At 44.0% G+C, this 19,057-nt stretch overlaps 2 protein-coding genes across 6 annotated transcripts in view; both read right to left on the reverse strand.

Moving 5' to 3' along the window:
* dglucy (D-glutamate cyclase) lies at positions 1–9,670 on the reverse strand. 3 transcript variants are annotated; one of them, XM_027004828.3, is made up of 13 exons: positions 9,497–9,670; positions 8,423–8,512; positions 7,230–7,383; positions 6,472–6,670; positions 6,108–6,258; positions 5,740–5,862; positions 5,265–5,468; positions 4,851–5,111; positions 4,409–4,508; positions 4,128–4,276; positions 2,850–2,969; positions 1,850–2,004; positions 1–1,195 (listed from the first exon to the last, which is right to left on the reverse strand). In XM_027004828.3, exons 1-13 carry the CDS (start codon positions 9,513–9,515, stop codon positions 1,016–1,018), a joined length of 1,905 nt encoding a protein of 634 aa, XP_026860629.3. In that variant the 5' UTR covers positions 9,516–9,670; the 3' UTR covers positions 1–1,015. The 3 variants fall into 3 exon arrangements, with proteins under 3 accessions (XP_026860629.3, XP_026860631.3, XP_026860630.3); XM_027004830.3 differs by lacking the exon at positions 9,497–9,670 and adding an exon at positions 8,856–9,384; XM_027004829.3 differs by lacking the exons at positions 8,423–8,512; positions 9,497–9,670 and adding an exon at positions 7,586–8,395.
* slc24a4a (solute carrier family 24 member 4a) overlaps positions 9,524–19,057 on the reverse strand; it is a 25,307-nt gene continuing 15,773 nt past the window's right edge. The window contains exons 3-17 of one of the 3 annotated variants that reach the window (XM_035533136.2): positions 18,671–18,747; positions 17,904–17,978; positions 17,626–17,710; positions 17,434–17,537; positions 17,129–17,203; positions 16,579–16,604; positions 16,433–16,486; positions 16,113–16,198; positions 14,965–15,134; positions 13,837–13,984; positions 13,122–13,288; positions 12,769–12,883; positions 12,558–12,670; positions 12,361–12,426; positions 9,524–12,267 (exon numbers count right to left, since the gene is read on the reverse strand). In XM_035533136.2, the coding sequence (XP_035389029.2) occupies positions 12,115–12,267; positions 12,361–12,426; positions 12,558–12,670; positions 12,769–12,883; positions 13,122–13,288; positions 13,837–13,984; positions 14,965–15,134; positions 16,113–16,198; positions 16,433–16,486; positions 16,579–16,604; positions 17,129–17,203; positions 17,434–17,537; positions 17,626–17,710; positions 17,904–17,978; positions 18,671–18,747 (1,514 nt within the window). In that variant the 3' untranslated portion in view covers positions 9,524–12,114. Of the gene's footprint in view, positions 12,268–12,360; positions 12,427–12,557; positions 12,671–12,768; positions 12,884–13,121; positions 13,289–13,836; positions 13,985–14,964; positions 15,135–16,052; positions 16,199–16,432; positions 16,487–16,578; positions 16,605–17,128; positions 17,204–17,433; positions 17,538–17,625; positions 17,711–17,903; positions 17,979–18,670; positions 18,748–19,057 lie in introns of all 3 variants that reach the window. The other 2 variants (XM_035533135.2, XM_081721025.1) reach the window with 2 other exon arrangements.

The following is a 19,057-nucleotide window of genomic DNA, read 5'->3' on the forward strand; positions in this document are numbered from 1 at the left end:
TTATTCCATGTTAACACTTTAATTCACAGCGATTACAATTACGAACAAGACCGTAAGCACAGCAACATTAATAATAAGATGCTAATATAGTACTTTAGGCTTTGCTGGTAAACATTACTGATGCTTAAATGAAATTAAACAATGCTTTAAATACTTTTAAACTGCTTACTGTTTATGTGTCTAAAACCAGCCGTTTTGGTGCAGAGCATATAACCCGAATAATACTAACACACGCACGCACGCACACACACACACACACACACACACACACACACACACACACACACACCAGTTTTACATACCAAACAAGCATTAGACCCAAGACAAAACATTCTTGCTTAAATGTATGCTTTTATATTTTCAAGCCATGGGCTTTGGTAATTGAAGTATTTATTTTATCTTCATATCCCAGAGAAATATTTAGTGTTTTCAGGTGTAATGGTGTAACAGAGGCCTGCCCAATAAAAACACGATTGTTTATTTATTTTGAGAATGAAGGTCTTTGGTTGGCCGTTTCTGATTTAAATTTTGTGGAACTCTTTGAGAACGAAAGAAACTTCATTAATTATGTCACAGGTCTATGAGTGGACACAAACCCCTGTGGTTCTCCAAGACCTTTTCTCTGCCGTTCGTGTGGGTGACCAGAGTCCTAGTCAACAGCTTTAGGGAACATGTTGCGCTCATGGGAGCCTTCAGTATGCTGAGTATGGAGGATCTTGTCTTCACTTAGTAGCAGAATGAGTTTCAGAGGTTTATCTATGCTGAAGGTGGCACCATAATTTACACTGATCCAAATCTTACTGCGCCCTTTGAGGTCATATTATGATTTCATTTGCTGCAATGCGACTGCTTGCAGTGTCTGTGGCAAACCAAGACAGGATGAGCACTGTGCAGCAGCCTTTGCCGTGGCTCAAGAGGAAGTGAGATGTGTTAGCTTAATCATGAAGGAGGAGAGAGCGTGTCTGAGACAGTTTGCGACATGGGGCCGCCGTCTCGCTTCGAGGGCCAGCTGATGTTATGATGTGCACCGCAGAGCTTTAGTCACTGTTCTTTCTTCCAAGGAAAGGTCTCGTAAGCGCTGTACCATAGCAGAGTGCGTGGGATGAAAGGTCAGGCCGTCCACCTCCAGCCCAAGGTTCGCAGTTTTACCGCTGCGGACACCGTGCTTCACCAGAATGCGTAGCATTTCCTCCTCCTGGGCTTACAGAAAAAGAAACACCTGTTAGAAGGTGCGTGGGGCTGGTAGTACCACAGTGACTACCAAAGCTCCTAAATCCACTGTTTGAACAGGTTTTTGGAGTCCTCGCATACTGACCCATGTGGTAATTCTATCATCAGTGGTGTTTTATTCTGAGGCAAAGAGGTTTGGAAACATTAAACACAGGAAAGAAAGATTACAGAGTTAAGCCGTGACTGCCACCGCAAAGAGATCCGCAGCTGGGAAGGACAGCGGTGAAGAACCGAGCCCCATGTGGACGTGGGGTTAATGAGGTAGGACTTGACAGTGGAGCTCCTGTGGCTAACGTAATTATATACCTGCTTGGAATGGGTTTTGAAGTGATCCGCCATCAACCATAAGTGTTAAAAACGGTTTATCCTCAAAGCCTTTCACTGAGCATACAGATAGGAGAGCAAGAGGCTCCTAACACTACCGCACATGGTCCTCTCATGCACGCACACTTACTCACAAAATCACACCATGGGCACATAGTGGAAGCATTCAGGCATGGAGCAGGTTTACAGAGGGTGGGAGCTGGGGGTTTCCGAGGTGAACCTTGCTTCTTACATCTGGTTTTACACGCGAAGCACGCCTCTTCTTGTATGACTGGGTGGCAGGTGTTCGTCATACCTTAGGTACAGACGGCAGGCTGGCTGCCCAGAGGCTGTGTTCCCTGGCTGCTGGCAACACACCCAGGCCTTTCTGGACATAGCGCCGATGGACATCACACCGGTTCAGAAGGTACAATGAACAGGCCACAGCATAACCGCCCCAATTAGACACCCCTGTGAAAACAGAGTCGAGGTTCCACTGGACGTCCAATAGAGATGTAATCTGAACACATGTGGCATCAACACTGCATTCAGGCTCTCGCGTGACTGTACAATGTGAAGTGTGAGTGCGACTCTTGGGTTATTAAGCCCAGTTGAGTTGAGCACAGGTCTACATGATTTACATTTTTAGTGTGCACTGAATTAAATTTGCACCAGTGTGGCTAAAAGAGAAACCAAGTTCCTGTGGTGCTTGAGTTCAAACAGCAGAAGATGACTCACGGAAGCACAGGCTTGTGCTGCCTTCCTCAGAGGCAGGCAAAACTCTGCTTCTCCTCTGTCCTGTCTGGGCTAGGGTGAGCTGACAGATGTTAAGCCAAACTAGAGAATTTTAGAACCGTGATGCATAGGTCTGTGTCTAGAGCCTTCTGTTCTGATATTGATGTTGTGTCTGGATCTTTTCTGGTATTGCTGATGTGAAGTTTGATAAAATGATTACAGCCCCCAGAATATTTACTGATTCCCAGGGAATAATCTATTCTGCTGGTGCAAAGATTTGGTGAGGTCATAAAAACATGGTCTTGGAGTGTACACACACACAGTACAAATTTCAGCCACATAAGAGGCAATGAAACTGCCCTTAGGTGTGAGAGAGAGAGAGAGAGAAAGAGTTCACTCTTGGTCTTGCGCTCAGGCTCACTCCTGACAGCCGATGATCTCAACTATCATTCTATTTGACAATCACGACCAATTTTGATTAATCTTCTACCGAAATGGAAATGTGAGAAGGTTTGTTTTGTTTTGTTTTTTCTTCCCCTTTTTTTTTGCAGTCTGCTGATAGATGTCCTACATCGACACACCTGCAGCGATGGCAAAATCTGCAGCCACGTCGCAGGCGATGAGACTTCCCTTAGGCATGAGCGCCTTCACCGCCCCCTTTACCTTCCCCATGCCCAACTCGTTGCCTCCATCTCCAATGCCTACACACACACACACACACACACACACACACACACACACACACACACACACACACACACACGCACACACACACGCACACACACACGCACACACACACACACACACAGAGAGAGAGAGAACAGCAATGTCCCATAATCACACTGCCATGACAAAGACAGATTGTACCATTTCATTCTCTGGAGAAGATCTCCTGGAGACAACTGGGGATTACAAGTAGGATTACTGACATTTCTGTGCGGTTGCAAACGAGACCCATTAGACATGGAGAAATCACAAGGACCACATACTCCAGACGTACTGTCTTACGTACAAAAGCATTCACACACACACACACACACACACAATCATTCATCATGACGCTTGAAAACTGAAAACATGCTGAAAACATGAAGTAATCGATGTTTATTTGGTTTTGCCGTTCAGGCTTCGACATTACCTTCCGGTACTGCTCAAACAATTTGACCGAACAAATCCACTGATACATCAATCAGTTCTGCTGTTAATGCATCTTGCCCGGTGCCAAACAGAGGAAATTAAGCCAAGAAACGGGTCTGTGCTGAGTGTGCAGATTTGCCAGAGTAGGTCGTTCTCTCGATATGTCACCATGTGCGACACATGTGGGAGCTGAGCTCAGTCTGTGGTGTTTCATGCATAACTTGGCCAACACATTCACACATGAGCAACACAGAGAGGTTAAGCGTCCAGCACAAGGAACCTTCGACGAATGAGCAACATGACCAAATAAACCCAGTTATGAAAAGGTACTGTAGCCACGCATATAAAACCAAATGGCTTCCATAAGTATCAAATGGTGTAATAGTTCATCGTTCTTTTGATGAAAAATGACTTGCATTTGGTCATGTGAAGCTTTACTGGGTTTCTTACTTTGACCTGTTGCCAGGTAAACAATCAGAACAGAACACACGATGAATCCATATGCCATTATTTAATTCCTCTGAGCTTTTCTAGCTCATTAATTGGGGATTAAACGAAGAAAACATCGTGTTATTACAGAGAACTCAATAAACCATGATCCAGTCAAAGTTAAGCACACTAAACATCACTGCACACCAGATAAAATCGTTATCTCGCCTAAAGATATCCTCCGATTAGTGGGGAAGCTCAGCAGCAAGTTAGACAGAGGTAGTTATTCTCACCCGTCGTGGTGATGCCTGGAACAGTGCTGGCTGTGGTGAACAGATCATCTATAGGGTCCACCAAGTGTTTGATGTTCACTCCTCTCATGTTGTAGTAGTTGCCATCACAAGCCCTTCCACTGCGCTCTACTGCCACCAAGTGGTCAAATCTATATGGTGCACAGTGCTTGAATAGGTCAGACCAACAGTAGGTGGGTTTTTTGAGCACGTCTAAAGGAAATACAGACAAGAACGCATTACGACAAATATATGAATCAGGTCTGGGCTTTGTGCCACGGGACCTTGGCTTGGAAGGATCTCCATCATGACAAAGGAAGCGCAGCGCTGAATCTGGACTGCTGCCCTGAAAGCTCATCACTGGCACTGCACTTTTTATCACACCTGCAAACACACACACACACACACACACACACACACACACACACACACCCACCAAGATATACAGTAGATCTTCAAATTACATTACAGTGTCTCTTGGATCTAGTGAAGAATAGTTTTCAGACGTTGTAATGTCATTTGAATAGCCTCGTAGCCAGATAAACGGCCTCTCCTCACTGGTATGGTGTGAGGGAGAGAGAGAGCGCGAGCGCAAGAGAACAAAGAAAACTATATCATCTACAGTGTATAATGCACCTGCTAGTTCAACTAAGCCAGGAAACTGAACTTTTATTTTAAATAACATTTTCATTTATGCTCATTCTCGACTGAGAGTAAGCGAGTCACCTTTATCCACAGCATCCTGTATAATGCGCATGTTGAGCTCCATGGCACGCTGGTCAGCCACTATGACCACGTGCTTGCCGAGGGCCTGGAGCATAGCGGCCATGGCGACGGCTCCAGGGGGCCCGTCCGTCTCTTCTGGAGGGTCGTGCATGTAGTGCGTGGGGAAGCCTGTGGTGATGAGCACAGAGGAGGCATGCGACAGGGACAGACAGGCCCTCAGCAGCTCATCCGGCACAAACAGGGCTTGGATCCCCCTCTGGCCTGCATGCAGTTGTAGTAACACACACACACACACACACACACACACACACACACACACACACACACACACAGGTTCCAACATTATCTGAAGTTTTAGGAGCATCATTATAATGGATAAGGTGTAAGATGAGTTTCCGTTGGCTTGTGGCCCACCTGGGTCTTCTTGAATAAGCTGCTCAAGCTCTCGGACTTGCTGAACCGCAGTCTTACTGGCTATACTGTAGTGCAGGGGATTCTGGGAAATACAGAAGGTCAAAGGACAGCTTCCTGACTCAGACGTCTGTGAAGCAGCAGTGACCTCCTCTCGGTCAGTGAGAAACATACACCCGGGAGAGTGGGTGAAGGCGAGAGCAAGCTCTGGAGAGACACGTTAAAAATAAACAAAGAAAACTATATCATCTACAGTGTTTAATGCACCTGCTAGACCAACTAAGCCAGGAAACTGAACTTTTATTTTAAATAACATTTTCATTTATGCTCATTCTCATAAAAAACACAAATACAGGAAATGATGTAATCAATACATACCCTAACCACTGCAAGCTCACTGACACCTTGTCGTTGTGGTCCACTTTATAAAGTTACTTCAGGTTTCATTGTAGAAACTCTTGTTTTTTTGTGCTCTTACTTGTGCTCTGGACAGCCTCTGCTCCAGTGACCCCACAGGCCCAGAACATGGGCACATCCTCGGGGCTTGCCTCCACCGCGTCCCCGTAGTCTGGCCGCCAAAGCTCTGGAATCCCCAGTATGCCTGGATGGGTAGAATCAGTTGCATTTACTGCGACATTGAGATACCACAGCCTCGTCTCATTTCCTTTGGTTTTACTACGTTTTTGTGCGTTCTGTACTTACCCGAATTCAAACACAAATCTGAATTAAATTGCTTTCAGTACACATTTTGAGTAAAATCAAGTAAACAGTTTCACATCCTAACCTGAACCGTCTTGAATGGAGACGGTGTTATCATGTGCGTGGGAGTTGTGTCTGAGGCTGCACCTGGGTGGCCTATGTGGACAGGACCTCCGTGGGCAAGTGGGAAACGGTGCGTGCACTGGGCCGCCACATCCAGCTTGTCCCGCGGGACCGGACGCATGGACACAACCATGGGGCAGCGAAATGGCCCTGCCCGGACACACTGCACTGACGTCTGAAGGGAGAGCAATGATTGCTGAAGGATAAGAGGCTACCATCACCAGCTCGTGTGTCTAATGTTGAGGGCAGGGTTAGATCTATGTGCTGGGTTCTCACAAACACCTCAGTCTAAACAGGTGTTCATCATGAGCTGATCCAGGCGGTAGAGAAGAGTAAACAGAAAATGCGGAGCATGACGCGTCCAGCAGGCAGAGCGACGGCGTCTCACCCGAAACATGCTGACGTTGCGGCCCTGCTCGGCATTGCGTACGGGCACGCCGGCCTGCTTGAGGGCTCGCTCGAAGCTAAAGCTGCAGCCCAGGTAGAATGTCACCATGTCCTGCAGCTGAGAGGTGTAGGGGACCAGACTGGCCACCTTTTTCACCAGTGCCCCCTTCTCAAACACGCAGTACTGCGCACAGTCTTCTCTGAGACCAAACAGAACACAGATGACTTCATTTATGTTTATTTCATTAAACATCACTAACATTATACTAAGTGATTTTCTGTATGCTATACATTACTGGTTTATCACTGAAAACATATGAATAAAATTTTCCCAATATAACTATTTAACAACTATTTTTTTCAGAGGCTAGAACATTTTCTTCTTAACAACTCTCAGACAGATCTATACTTTTGCACCAATTATCTCACAACCTGTCAATCTTTTGTCAGATACATCCCCATATAAATGGCCTTGATGTTCTGCTTGCTGAAAAAAAGATTAATGATTGACATAAGACGTCTATAGTGATGAGTCAGCAGTTTTTGTTGTTGAAAGATTTGGACACACTACAATCTGAACAAGTAACCAATTACAGGAAAACCAAAAACAACAACAACAACAACAAAAAAAACCCCCAACAAAACCAAATAAATTCCAGCATTTTTGTCATTAGTACCAGGAAGGATTAAGGGTGACTTATGGTTAAGTATGGTTACGTGCATATGGTTTAGTTATAATGCTCATTGGGCTGACGGTACCTGATGTCTGCTTGTGCAGAGAGGGGGGGGCAGCCCCATTCTCCAGGCTCGCTCCTGTACAGCAGAGGGAGGGGACTGGGATTGGCACGGCAGAACGCCTCAAATTCATCCGCCAGGTCCTTGTGCAGAATCACTACGTTAGCTTGTAGATATCCTGTCAAAGAGCAGACAGGAGACTTAGAACTGGAATGTTGTTTGGCACAGAATTTGTTCTACTTGGTACAAACTGATAAAGCTGTTGATCTAAAGCAAAGTCGCAGAAAAAAAAAAAAAAAAACTGGAATACTACAGATACACACTGGGGAAACTAACTGTACCATTTTCTGATAGAAATTGGAAGCATATCTGCTTCCTACCTGCTGCAATGCCAGAAGTGTTCCCAATAACCTGCCTTTGCTCCCGGATGATGTGGCGAAGAGCACTCGGGCTCAGACTAGACAGCGACATGTTTAATGCAAAAACACTCCAGCTAGCCGAGCTAATTTAAGTGTGCTCCAGGTTAATGTTTCCTTAAGGTTAATGGCCATGTATGTGGGCGCCAGTTCTTATGTCCTTTAGTTAACAAGTGACAGGTTTGAATCTGACTGCTAGAGGTAAATTCCACTTACATATTAAGATTAATAATGGAAGCTGTTTTTTCACTTTCTCTGGAAATGATGTTACACCTGTTATCGGTTCAAAGGTATTGGGATAGATGGCATTTTAAGGTAATTTTATGAATATCAGAAATAAGAGTTCCAAAGACATCTGTATGTTTTAAACACTTCCAAGAATATTCATTCTCACATAAATACATCTTTATCATTAATAGCACTATACCTCATAATTACACCTTTTTGGTACAATTCCTGTGCGCAAAGGCTCAGCTCAAATTAAACTCGAATACAGATGTAGATATCAGCTGATACCTCAAAATGTGGTTATAGTACAGATAAATGAAAATACATCTTTTTATCTTTTTTATTTTACTAAGAAACCTTTATGTACTTCAACAGTATACCTGGAAATAACTCAATCACCAAATAGGCCAATTATACTGCTTTAGTTATTTTTGATTCAGGGTGGATGAAGGTTGACCCAAGACCAGGCAAACAGTTAGGAACTTTGATCTTAGACAAAAATATGTCAATTACGGTGGGATTTTAATGTTTTCTCACCACTATAATGCTGCATTAAAAAAATAAATCTCATACCTGGCTCCGTATTTGCTCTAAAGCCGCTGGAATACTTCAGACCTGCCGTTACTTTAGTGGCACGGAGGAGAAACCTCTTCATAACGACACCTTATATCACAACACAAAATTTAGATTAAACTGTTCATCAGAGCACTCTGCATCTAGACTTTATGCTCCTTTTAATGAATGTTGTTGTAATATTTATTATTTATATATTAAATCCATTACTAAGTAACCACTTATGAACCAAGATGATAAAGTTAAACGAAATCAAAACCCAACAGGGTATCCACAGTAAAATCTTTCCCGCAAACGTCTCCATGACAAATCCACCAGTTTGCACCACAGTCGAGTCCAGATTGGAATATCTTTAATTTGGTGTATATGATTAGTTATCGTATCATCACACATTGGTGTATATGACAGAGAGCTTCAGTACTGCTTAACTTACCTTTATGGTATTTAGCTGACGCTTTTATCCAAAAACACTTACAATTGTGACTGAGTACAACTTGAGCAATGGAGGGTTAAGCCCCTTGCTCAGGGGCCCAACGGTGGCAATTTGGGAGCGGTAGGGCTTGAACCAACAACCTTCTGATTACTAGTCAAGTACCTTAACCACTGGTGAATCTTTATCTAGCTGTAATCGGGGAACCGGGGGGCATAATCGCTGACTGTTGGATAAGTTTTAAACATGTCACTGGACTAGTGAGCCCACCTAGACAGGTGAAAGTTGTGCTTCAGAGAAGCTAGCTAGCTAGCTGGCTGGCTAAGTAACTACACCAACTCCCGAAACAAAACAGCTTCAAACTAAAAACATCTCAAACTAAACGCCTTATATAGCGGAGCCCCATCGCCAGTTCCGATTTATCCGAGCAGCGGGACCTGGATTAACAGCTCACACTTGCTTATTTAGCCTAGCTAGCGTCCTTGAGGAGAAATCAATGTCGCGTTTATTATTTCACCTATAAAACTCAGTGAAAGCGGGAGACCGTCGCCGGAGAGCGGCTTTGTAGAGGCGCGTCCGTCTGTAAGTGCAAACGCCGTAAATGTCGAGTAAAGCGTCGAGATGAAGTGTGTGGGTTAGTTTACCACAAGATCCGGGCAGCATAGCGAATGCCCCACGCGTTCCTCTTCACCAAAGACTACGCAGCCACCATATAGTAAATGCTTGGATGTTAGGTAATCTACAGTCGTGGCCTATTTATTTGTACTCTGTAGCGCAGACGATTAATCAAATACTTACGATGAAAACATCTCATAAGTTTAAAAAATAGCTGAAACAAAATGGCTGAGGCTACACTACCATGATCAAACACACGGTGGCGGTAACACACTGCAGCCCATAAAATGTCAATAAACTCTAGAATTTAATTGATCCATACAGCTGTCTTATTAATGAAGTATCAATGTACATATTTCTTGGTTATTGCTTTACAGTAAAACGCACTGGTTGTATACATCCATCGATAGCAAGACAGTACATTCAAGTTAAACAGCAACATCACACTGAAGTTCTTCAGGACTCATCACTGTCAGTAGACTGGAAGATAGATCCCATACAGTCCTATTCTTCCTACTCAGAGTCACTGTGTGTGTGTGTGTGTGTGTGTGTGTGTGTGTGTGTGTGAGAGAGAGAGAGAGAGAGAGAGAGAGAGAGAGAGAAATCAACACAGAAAAAAATGAGTCCAGGTGTGAGAAGTTCTCTCACCATCTCGCCATCAAACATGAACACAGAGCACAGTCAATTTTAAAGCATCTTCCTTCAACTTAAAGTGTCTATTCTTAAGAGGTATATAGTGGGTTTTCTGTACATTTGAGACTATTCATGTCAGTGTGCTATACAACTGGCAACACTGCCAGCTCAAATGTCCCATTTTCCTGAAAGGAATAAAACAATAATCTGGTCACTCAGTCAGTCAAAAATACTAATCTTTCAATTCAAATATAAGAATAATAAACATTACAATGACAGACATGGCACAGGATTGATTGACAGAAAAGTAGATAACATAAATAGCCTATCGATATTTCGCATTGATTGAAATAACTCTTTTATATTAATAACACGATTACTATCAAATTAAACGATTCTTGGCTCAGTAATGTAAAACACCATAATAGGATAACATTTGACAGAAATATTGGTATGTATCTATACCAATACATTCTGTTATAGAAATCTGAAAATTCAAACAGGCCACTCAATGCTAAATTGAATCTTTTTGATTCCTTGTGATAACAGAAAACCAAGATGAGTGCAAGCCTTCAGTGACGTTCATTTGGCCTTTAAACGTCTGAAACCAACTTAACCATGTTTGATTCATAGATCATCGACTATTTGAACACACACCAACTACCACAGAGTCACCCCCCGCCCCACCAAAATCAACCTAAAAACAAAAACATACAACACCACCATTCTACACAGCACATGGCTACAACAAAAGATGTCCCCATTCCTTGTAGTACTAATACCACCAAGGAATGGATGGCTGATATTTGCATGCAGTTTAAACAGTATTCAGGAAAACAAGGGCCCCTGTTTAACTATATAACCAGCACCGTTTCCACGTACACGGTACCTCATAGTACTTAACAGCAACACCCAACGATTGCACATGTGATGCAGACACAAAGACCCTGCGCTTGGGTTAAGAACCCCTGAGCCTTGTAATGTTGGTGGATGGTGGAGTGGTAGCTGCCATTTATGTGGAGTTTGATGGTGGTCTTCTGCCTTGCTAACAGAAAACGGAGATGGCGTGAACGCCCCCCCCCCCCCCAAAAAAAAGCATTTGAGTCACGGATGTGTATCTACTCCCCCTCCCCCACACCTGAAAAGAAGTTTTAGTTCATATGAGGGCCTCTGATGTCACATTTACACATAAACAACAAGTGTGTCGCTGTTGGTTAAACCAAGAATCCGTTTGTGGCTGATGTAAAATCAGGAAGTCAGCCACGGTTACTGGCCTCACCTTCCATACCACAGGGGGGCAGTGAAGAGCTCTCCTGATGTCTGTTCCCTCTGAGCAGGGGGAAAACAGGTGGAACATATGCTTGGGGTAATCACAGTAGGCAAGATCAGCATTGCTTTTTATACGTGCTGCTGTAGGCCGTCAGTGAAGTAACACTGCAGTGTATCTCATATGCCTTCGGACATTAGAGCAAAGAGAATCCTTTATTGTCATCAACCTGCCTCTGTCCTTATTGCTTCTTATTGCACCACAATAGGAAAGAGCTGGCATCATTCCCCATCGCAATCATGGTGTAACCTAGGGTTCACCCTACGTCTAAAGTGCAACGTGTTCTTTTTCTTCTCATATTCACTCTCCAAGGAATACAAAACCAGACAATCTGTAGAAGATGATGCATTCATATTGCTCTGGTGAGCAGCCCCAGTCTTAGGAACCAAATATACACGCCATGCTGATTTGTGAGTGTGCTCATGGTTGTCCTGGATTCACCTCTTGAGGGCTGCCCAGTCAAAGGAAGTGCTGCTAAAGAGGGAGGCCTGATTCCTTGGTAGCCCAGAGGCTTATAGAAAATGCAGGTCATACCTATTCTTCCACAGTGGAGGGAACCTGCTGTGGGAGACGACAGCCTTCTGCAGTGAAAGAAAACAGTCTAAAACTGACAAATAATCCTGTCTGAAACTGCATGCACGCTGTAGGGTCTGATACAGGAAGCGGTTCGGTTACGTGCCGGGGAACCTAGAGGTTCTCCTGGCACATGGGTAGGTTGATGAAGGTGAAGACGTTGTACTCGATCATGATGGAGAAGCAGAGGAAGACGGCGTACAGCGTGAACACGTACATGCCCAGCTTGAAGTCGAGCCTCCACCTGTTCACGTGGATCCCCAGGAGCTACGGCAGAGCAGAGCGTGTGAACTGGAGAAGGAGCACGTGGCACCCACATATTCACGGTGCGCTTTTTTTTTCCACGTTCTTCTGACTTACGGTTACGGCCACCGAGCCCAGGAGTAACACCACGGAATACACCAGCCCCCTGCTGTTGATTTTTACCTGGGAGAAGAGCAGAGAGACAGGGTTTACATCATTTAGCTCCTGCACCGGGAGCACAGCAGTGCCTCCATTCAGCTGTCCTCGCCAACGGTGCGTGCATGTAGGCAACGGCGAGACCGAATGGCAGGTACCACAGAACCGTAGTCCACAGCCATTGTCTGGATGCTCCAGGGAACGCCGAGACCGACCAGGATGTCAAAGACGTTACTTCCGATTGTGTTGGAGACAGCCATGTCCCCCAGGCCTACAGATACACACACACACACACACACGCAAATTATAAATACTCAAAATCAGCTCAGGAATCATTGGAGAATAAAACAAAAGGCATAAAACTAGTACCTTGTCGAGCTACTATGAGACTAGCTATGCAGTCAGGAACACTGGTGCCAGCTGCTAGAAAAGTGATACCCATTATAATATCAGGGATTCCCAGTGTGTATCCAATGATTGTAACCTGCACATGATGACAAAGACACTTTTAATTAAAAAAAGAAAATAATAATAATATTATTTTATATATATATATATATATATATATATATATATATATATATATATATAGAGAGAGAGAGAGAGAGAGAGAGAGAGAGAGAGAGAGAGAGAGAGAGAGAGAGAATATGTAGAGTGCTGAACAGAGTAACACATAAAGCTAAAACCAGAAACTAACACAAAGTGCTCAGGCCTGTACTCACCATCCACACCATGAAGTAAGAGTAGACGGCTATCCACATAGAGGACAGGAAGAAGGACAGCATGAAGCAGTTTTCCCAGCGTGGCTTGCCACAGTTGGGCACAGTAAAGTACAGCAATAGCAGGATAGGCCACGAGATCACAAACTTCACTCTGTCCACTGTGCCCCCTGCAGATACGTTAAGATAGTATGGGACCTCTGTCACCGTGCTGCATGGCGTGTGGTTCACAATAAACAGTAAATGTTTGAACCCACAGATTCACTCGCACAGAAAACATTTCATAAAGATGCATTTAAACATTGGGTGACTGCTGTGACCGTGCAAGAGTGTTTGGTTTATATGAAATGTCTTTGTTTGTAAAACACAGCCAGGAACCTGCTGGCAATGAATGTCAAGTCAATAAACATTAAGCCGATAATCTTGAAACAATAAGCGCCGGGATGGTTTTCTTTAGGGATTTTCTGTTTCCCATTGCTGTACCACTCAGCAGTGCAAGTGCTTGGAACGTCCCAGCCAATTATATGGAGGAATACAAAATCAAAACATTCAAAAGCTAATTAGATTTGATTAGTTATTAGTGGTGTGATAGCAACCGAACCATGAATGAATTTCAAGGTATCAATTTAAAGCTGTGGCAACTCTGTGGTTTGCAGTGTGTGTGTGTGTGTGTGTGTGTGTGTGTGTGTGTGTGTGTGTGTGTGTAAGGCCCTCTCACCAGGCATGATGAAGGGGGATGAGAGCTCATTCTCCTCATCTCCAGTCAGCTTGATTTCTGGCACACTGCCATTCTCGGTAGTATCAGGCCTCCCATCTGCCGCCAGTGTAGCGTCCGCTCCGCCGCACGCCTGCATCAACCTCTGCTGCTATACACTCAGACAGGCACGGGAACAAAACAGCAGCTTCAAAAACTCTGCTCTCTTGGAAATAGTTACTCTGCAACTAGCTAACAGCCTGATGTTAGTTTTTGTTCTTTTAGTGTAGAAAAATATCACATAAATATATCAGGACATTTATCTTAATTGAAATATTTTTCTTTCTTTGTTGCTTTTAAATTTTAATGGAACATATGTTTATATCAAATAATCCAGTATTGTACTTTGTTATATAACCTTTTCTGAGAAGTTCTCAAAATGTGTTAAAAATTAATTTCCAGTGTTGACTTTTTATTTTTGAATATTTCTTTTTCATATTTACTTTTGAGTAATGCACAGTGAGGCTGATATATAAATTATTACTGCTTGTTTTCATGGGTAGTTCAGACAATTTACACTTTTGCCTGATTCACACTTTTTTTGAGACTGCATGTCACATTACTGCAGACTCATTTCTTTTGGAGATTGTTATATAGTTAAATTAGTGATCAGAGATCCCATGTACCTAATCTACTTACTGAGGTTTATCAGAGTGATGACAGAACCCGCACACCTAGTCTACTTCTATGGTTAATCAGTTATCCCAGAGCCCAAGTTCTGGGATACTGACTGCTGCATTGGCCCAGACACTTAATATAGGGCCACACCGCAAACAACAGCGCATATAACTGAAACAACCGTGGCAACCTGTAGGCTTTCAACAGTACTGTGTGCCTGAGGGCTGATGTCCAATCCCATGCTCTACCGTATGGAAAAATCTTTCCTTTCACCCTCTACTTCATCACCTATGGTGCCACCTCTGAATCAACCTTAAATTCCATTCTTTCGACGGCTGTGTGTGGATAATTATAGTAACTAGTTAATTCTCTTCGTCCTTGTTGCCAGAAGACCTGCTGGGTGAGTGTGGCACAGCCTGCCCTCGGTGGTGAAGAGCTCGGGTTAGCGGGAGAGGCCTTCTGGCTGGCGCCCACCTCGTGGATGATGAGGCGGCTGGCCATGCGCAGACGTGTCTTGGGCCCGAAGTGGCTGGTCATCATGAGCCTCAGGCTGGCCTCGGGGAAGCGGTATGTCGGAGGGCTGTAGTGAATCATCTCATCCACCATCACCACAGACCCACGGGAATACAGCTTATTGGGCTTTACTGGGAGCACACATGGAGAGGGAGTCAATGGATGCAGGTGTACACCGGCACAACGGCCATGCGCCCGCGTTTCATAGTTGTAAACAAAACAGAACTATAGGCCGAAAACGAAAGGATTTCCACTGAAAATGGTTCTAAGATGGTCCGTGCAGACCAATGTGCTTGTTTATTCATGTTCTTAGCATTCACACTTACTCTGTGGAATATAATGACAAGAATTTGTTATTGGGTTAAACATCTGTATTAGGTATTGGGTTAAACATCTGTGATCCATACACAATCATAGCTACATCTGCTTCTACAAGCTTCCTTCTATACTACTAAGCTAATTTACCAAAACTGGTCAGTTTGAGCTCCTTGGGCCATGCTAAAGACTAAAGTCTGCTAATTATCCTGGAAAAGGGTGGTCAGTTTATCCAGCTCCGGGTGGGACCACTCTTTCCGAGTCACACCAAACTGAAGCAGTGAAAAGAGGCTGGAGGGCATGATATAACCCCCCCCCCCCCCCACCCCCCCACATACACACACACGCACGCACACAACTCATCGGTGGTGGAAGGCAGAGGCCAAGGTGAGTTTAGTAAGGCTAAACAGACAGGCTTCGGTGCGGGGCTACTGGGAAGTGCGTGGCTTGGAACTGCGCTCTGGCACACAAGAGAGCCACGCCGCGAGACGGGAGCAGCGGGCGCACAGCGGCTGGCTAGCACGCGAGCAGTGGGTCGCGCGCCACCGGCGTCGGCCAAGGTCAGCGTGTGAAGCGCAAGCTCCCCGAGCGAGCAGGACATGGACGGCAGACAGGGGTTAGTGCTGAGAGAAATCGCTGCGAAGCGGCTGTTTTTGTTGAGTAGAGCAGAGCAGAAACGTAGGCGTGAGCTGAGGGTTCCGGCGCAGGGGAGAAGCCTGTCTAGTTACCCTTACCTTCGCCGAGTAACGGGCACGAAGGATCATCGTCCCAAAACTGCTCATAGTTTTCATTACCATCCTCTAGCTCGCCGAGTACCGCGTTACCGTTGGCAACACCCTTATCCTTCCCGGAGAAGTAGCTTTGCAAGTTGGAGTTAAACCTGAAACAAACAAAACTCCGACTGAAGCCGTTAAAAATTATTTTCGTTGAGCCCACTACATTCATTCATATGTTTGCACTGCTCTACATCCATATACTGGGCCGCAATAAATTAATAAAGGTTCATTAATGTTGACACTTTGTGGCTTGTATACTATATTCTGTATGGTGGCAATATGTTTGCACTGCCAGTGTGATTAGATAAAAAAGGGCTGAAAGTCTGTACTGCACTCACTTCATAATTACGATGTAGCCCACATACATGAGCATCAGTATGAGACTCTCCCACCTGCAGGGGCAGAGAACAGGTTACGATTCCGCCACCAAACCAGACCAGACAAACGAGGATCACGCTGCTTTTGCCACGTGGCTGCCGCTTACCACATTATCTTCTCATCGTAGATGAACTGAAAGAGAAAGGTCTCCAGTGAGCAACGGAAATAAGTGTTTTTCTTTCTTTCTTTCTTTCTTTCTTAACTTTTTTTTTGTTGCATGCAAACGTTCTGCACCCCTTTGTTATACCGAGGAACTGAATGAAGCAAGAGAAGCTTCATTTTGCCGGTTTTCATCATCTTAAAAGGTAAGATGATTTCAGGAAGACCGTTGATGTGCCATCATTTCTTTATACTTTGTGTTACATAATTATAAATTATCTTTACGTTTATTACAATTAATATTCATTTATTTAAGGATAATCTAATATACTATAATTATAATATAAACTATGATATAATATAAAAAGTGTGAGGACAATTCTAAATAATCATTACATTTATGAAAGTTCATTTGGTGTCATCTTGCCACTGGAGGTCAGTAATTGAAGCCAAACCCTCATCCTGTACATACCCCATGGCAGCGCTGTGACTCTTTATAGTCTCAAGACTGCTGAACACATTTCCAATAAACAAGATGCATTAGAACTCATACTTACTGCAATGAGTGCTACGACAGACAGAGTGTAGTAGATGGAGTCTCGAAACACAGAAAACTTGGTGAGGCAGACAACCTTCAGGATAGAAAGGAGAGCTTTCTGAAGGCAGCTCACGTCACACAGTGGGCCTGTGCATTACACTACACAGAATTTATAATTACACATTTACTGCTAATAGCTCTGTCGGACTTGAAAGCAATTTAGAAAGACAGGAAGCACAGCGCACACAGGTGAACCGGGAACAATATGAGAAGGGTAAGAGAGCATGAATACACCTCGAAAAACATGGACACACACACACACACCTGCCCCGCGAAGATGCCACACACACCAATAATGCAGAGAATGTTGAAGACAGCTGAGCCTACAATAGTGCCCACTCCCACATCTCCATGTGTGATGAAGACACCTGCAGAGCACAAAACAATCAGCAGGCATCCACAGTCATGCCCACAAGCTCACACGGCTGTGTGTGTGTGTGTGTGTTTGCATCTCACCAATAATGGAAGCAAACAGCTCTGGGGCTGAGCTTCCAGCTGCCATAAAGGTCGCGCCAGCGACGTCTTCACTCAGATGTAGTTTCTGACAGACAAGAGAAGCATACAAATTCTCAAAAAAAAAAAAAAAAAAAAAAAAAAAAGCATAAAGAATGATCCATAGGAGCACGGCAAGGATAGCCCGGGTCTGGGGCTATGTGAGGACGTAGGCACGTGGCAAAGCCATTTTAATCGGGTATTAAAGAATCCAAGCTCCAGATCTGGAACTCAGACCTCACCTCACAGATCTTATCCAGCGATATCACAAAGTAGTCGTCACACACTATTGCTAAAGCCAGGAACATGTAGACAGCCTGGAGCAGAAAGAAAAGAGAGTGATATAACCAAAAAGAAAGAAAAAATATGCATGTATGATGCTAGGTACATTATTTACATATTAAAGTACTTAAAACTTTATATAGTATTAATATATTGTCCTCAGGAGGCAGCTTATTAGTTATTTATGTCACGGTACGGCCCCTCCTTCCAAACATCTCCCTGTGCGTGTGTGTGCGTGTGTGTGTTCGTTCAACCATATGGCCACGCCCTCCCTGTGTTTCACACCTGCTCCTTGTTGTGTATTGTTAGTGAATGATGTGAATAATGATGGTGTTTGACCTTGCCATAGCCTGAGCGCTACGCTGTCTTTCGTGTTTCTCAATAAATGTCGTTGAGTGTCACACGGCTCGTCTGTGCATCCTGCCAAGCCTCCCCGCGTTACAATTTAGGGGTTGCTGATGTTTTTATTCTGAAGCAGTTAGCAGTAGTGTTTATAATAGTGTTAGCCACATGCACTGTTATCATCATAAATATTATGACCAGTTTCAGAGTATGCCTAAGAACCGACAAACTATTTATAGTCAAAAACTGTCAGAGATGAACCACTTATTCTAGCTGAAGAAGCCACAAACACACACACACACACACACACACACACACACACACACACACACACACACACACACACACACACACACACACACACACACATACAGAGTTTTCCTACCGCTAATATGTGTAGCAGGACAGCTCCCCGTGTGCGTTCTTTGTTGGTGAACACATCCTTAGGGAACTCATTGATGGCTGAAGAGAGAATGGAAATGCATAGTGCAGTCTGTAACTAGTTATTATGTGGTACAAGTTTTATCCGATGCCTCTCTACACGGTACTCCTGGATTTCAAAAGAAACAGTAACCACAAAGCTCAGTGTCAGAATTAATTTGAGGGTTTTTACATCTATTTTGGGTGAACCGTAGAGAAATCACAGCCCATTTAGAACATTATTTCCCATTTTAATGGACCACAAGTAATTGAACAAATTAAAATAACATTAAAGAAAATGTCATGTTTAGTACTAGGCTGCAAATCCTCTGTATGCAGCCAGTGACGACCT

Source organism: Electrophorus electricus, chromosome 10 (assembly GCF_041902795.1).
Source record: "Electrophorus electricus isolate QZ-2024a chromosome 10, ASM4190279v1, whole genome shotgun sequence".
In the NCBI taxonomy this organism is placed as follows: Eukaryota; Metazoa; Chordata; class Actinopteri; order Gymnotiformes; family Gymnotidae; genus Electrophorus; species Electrophorus electricus.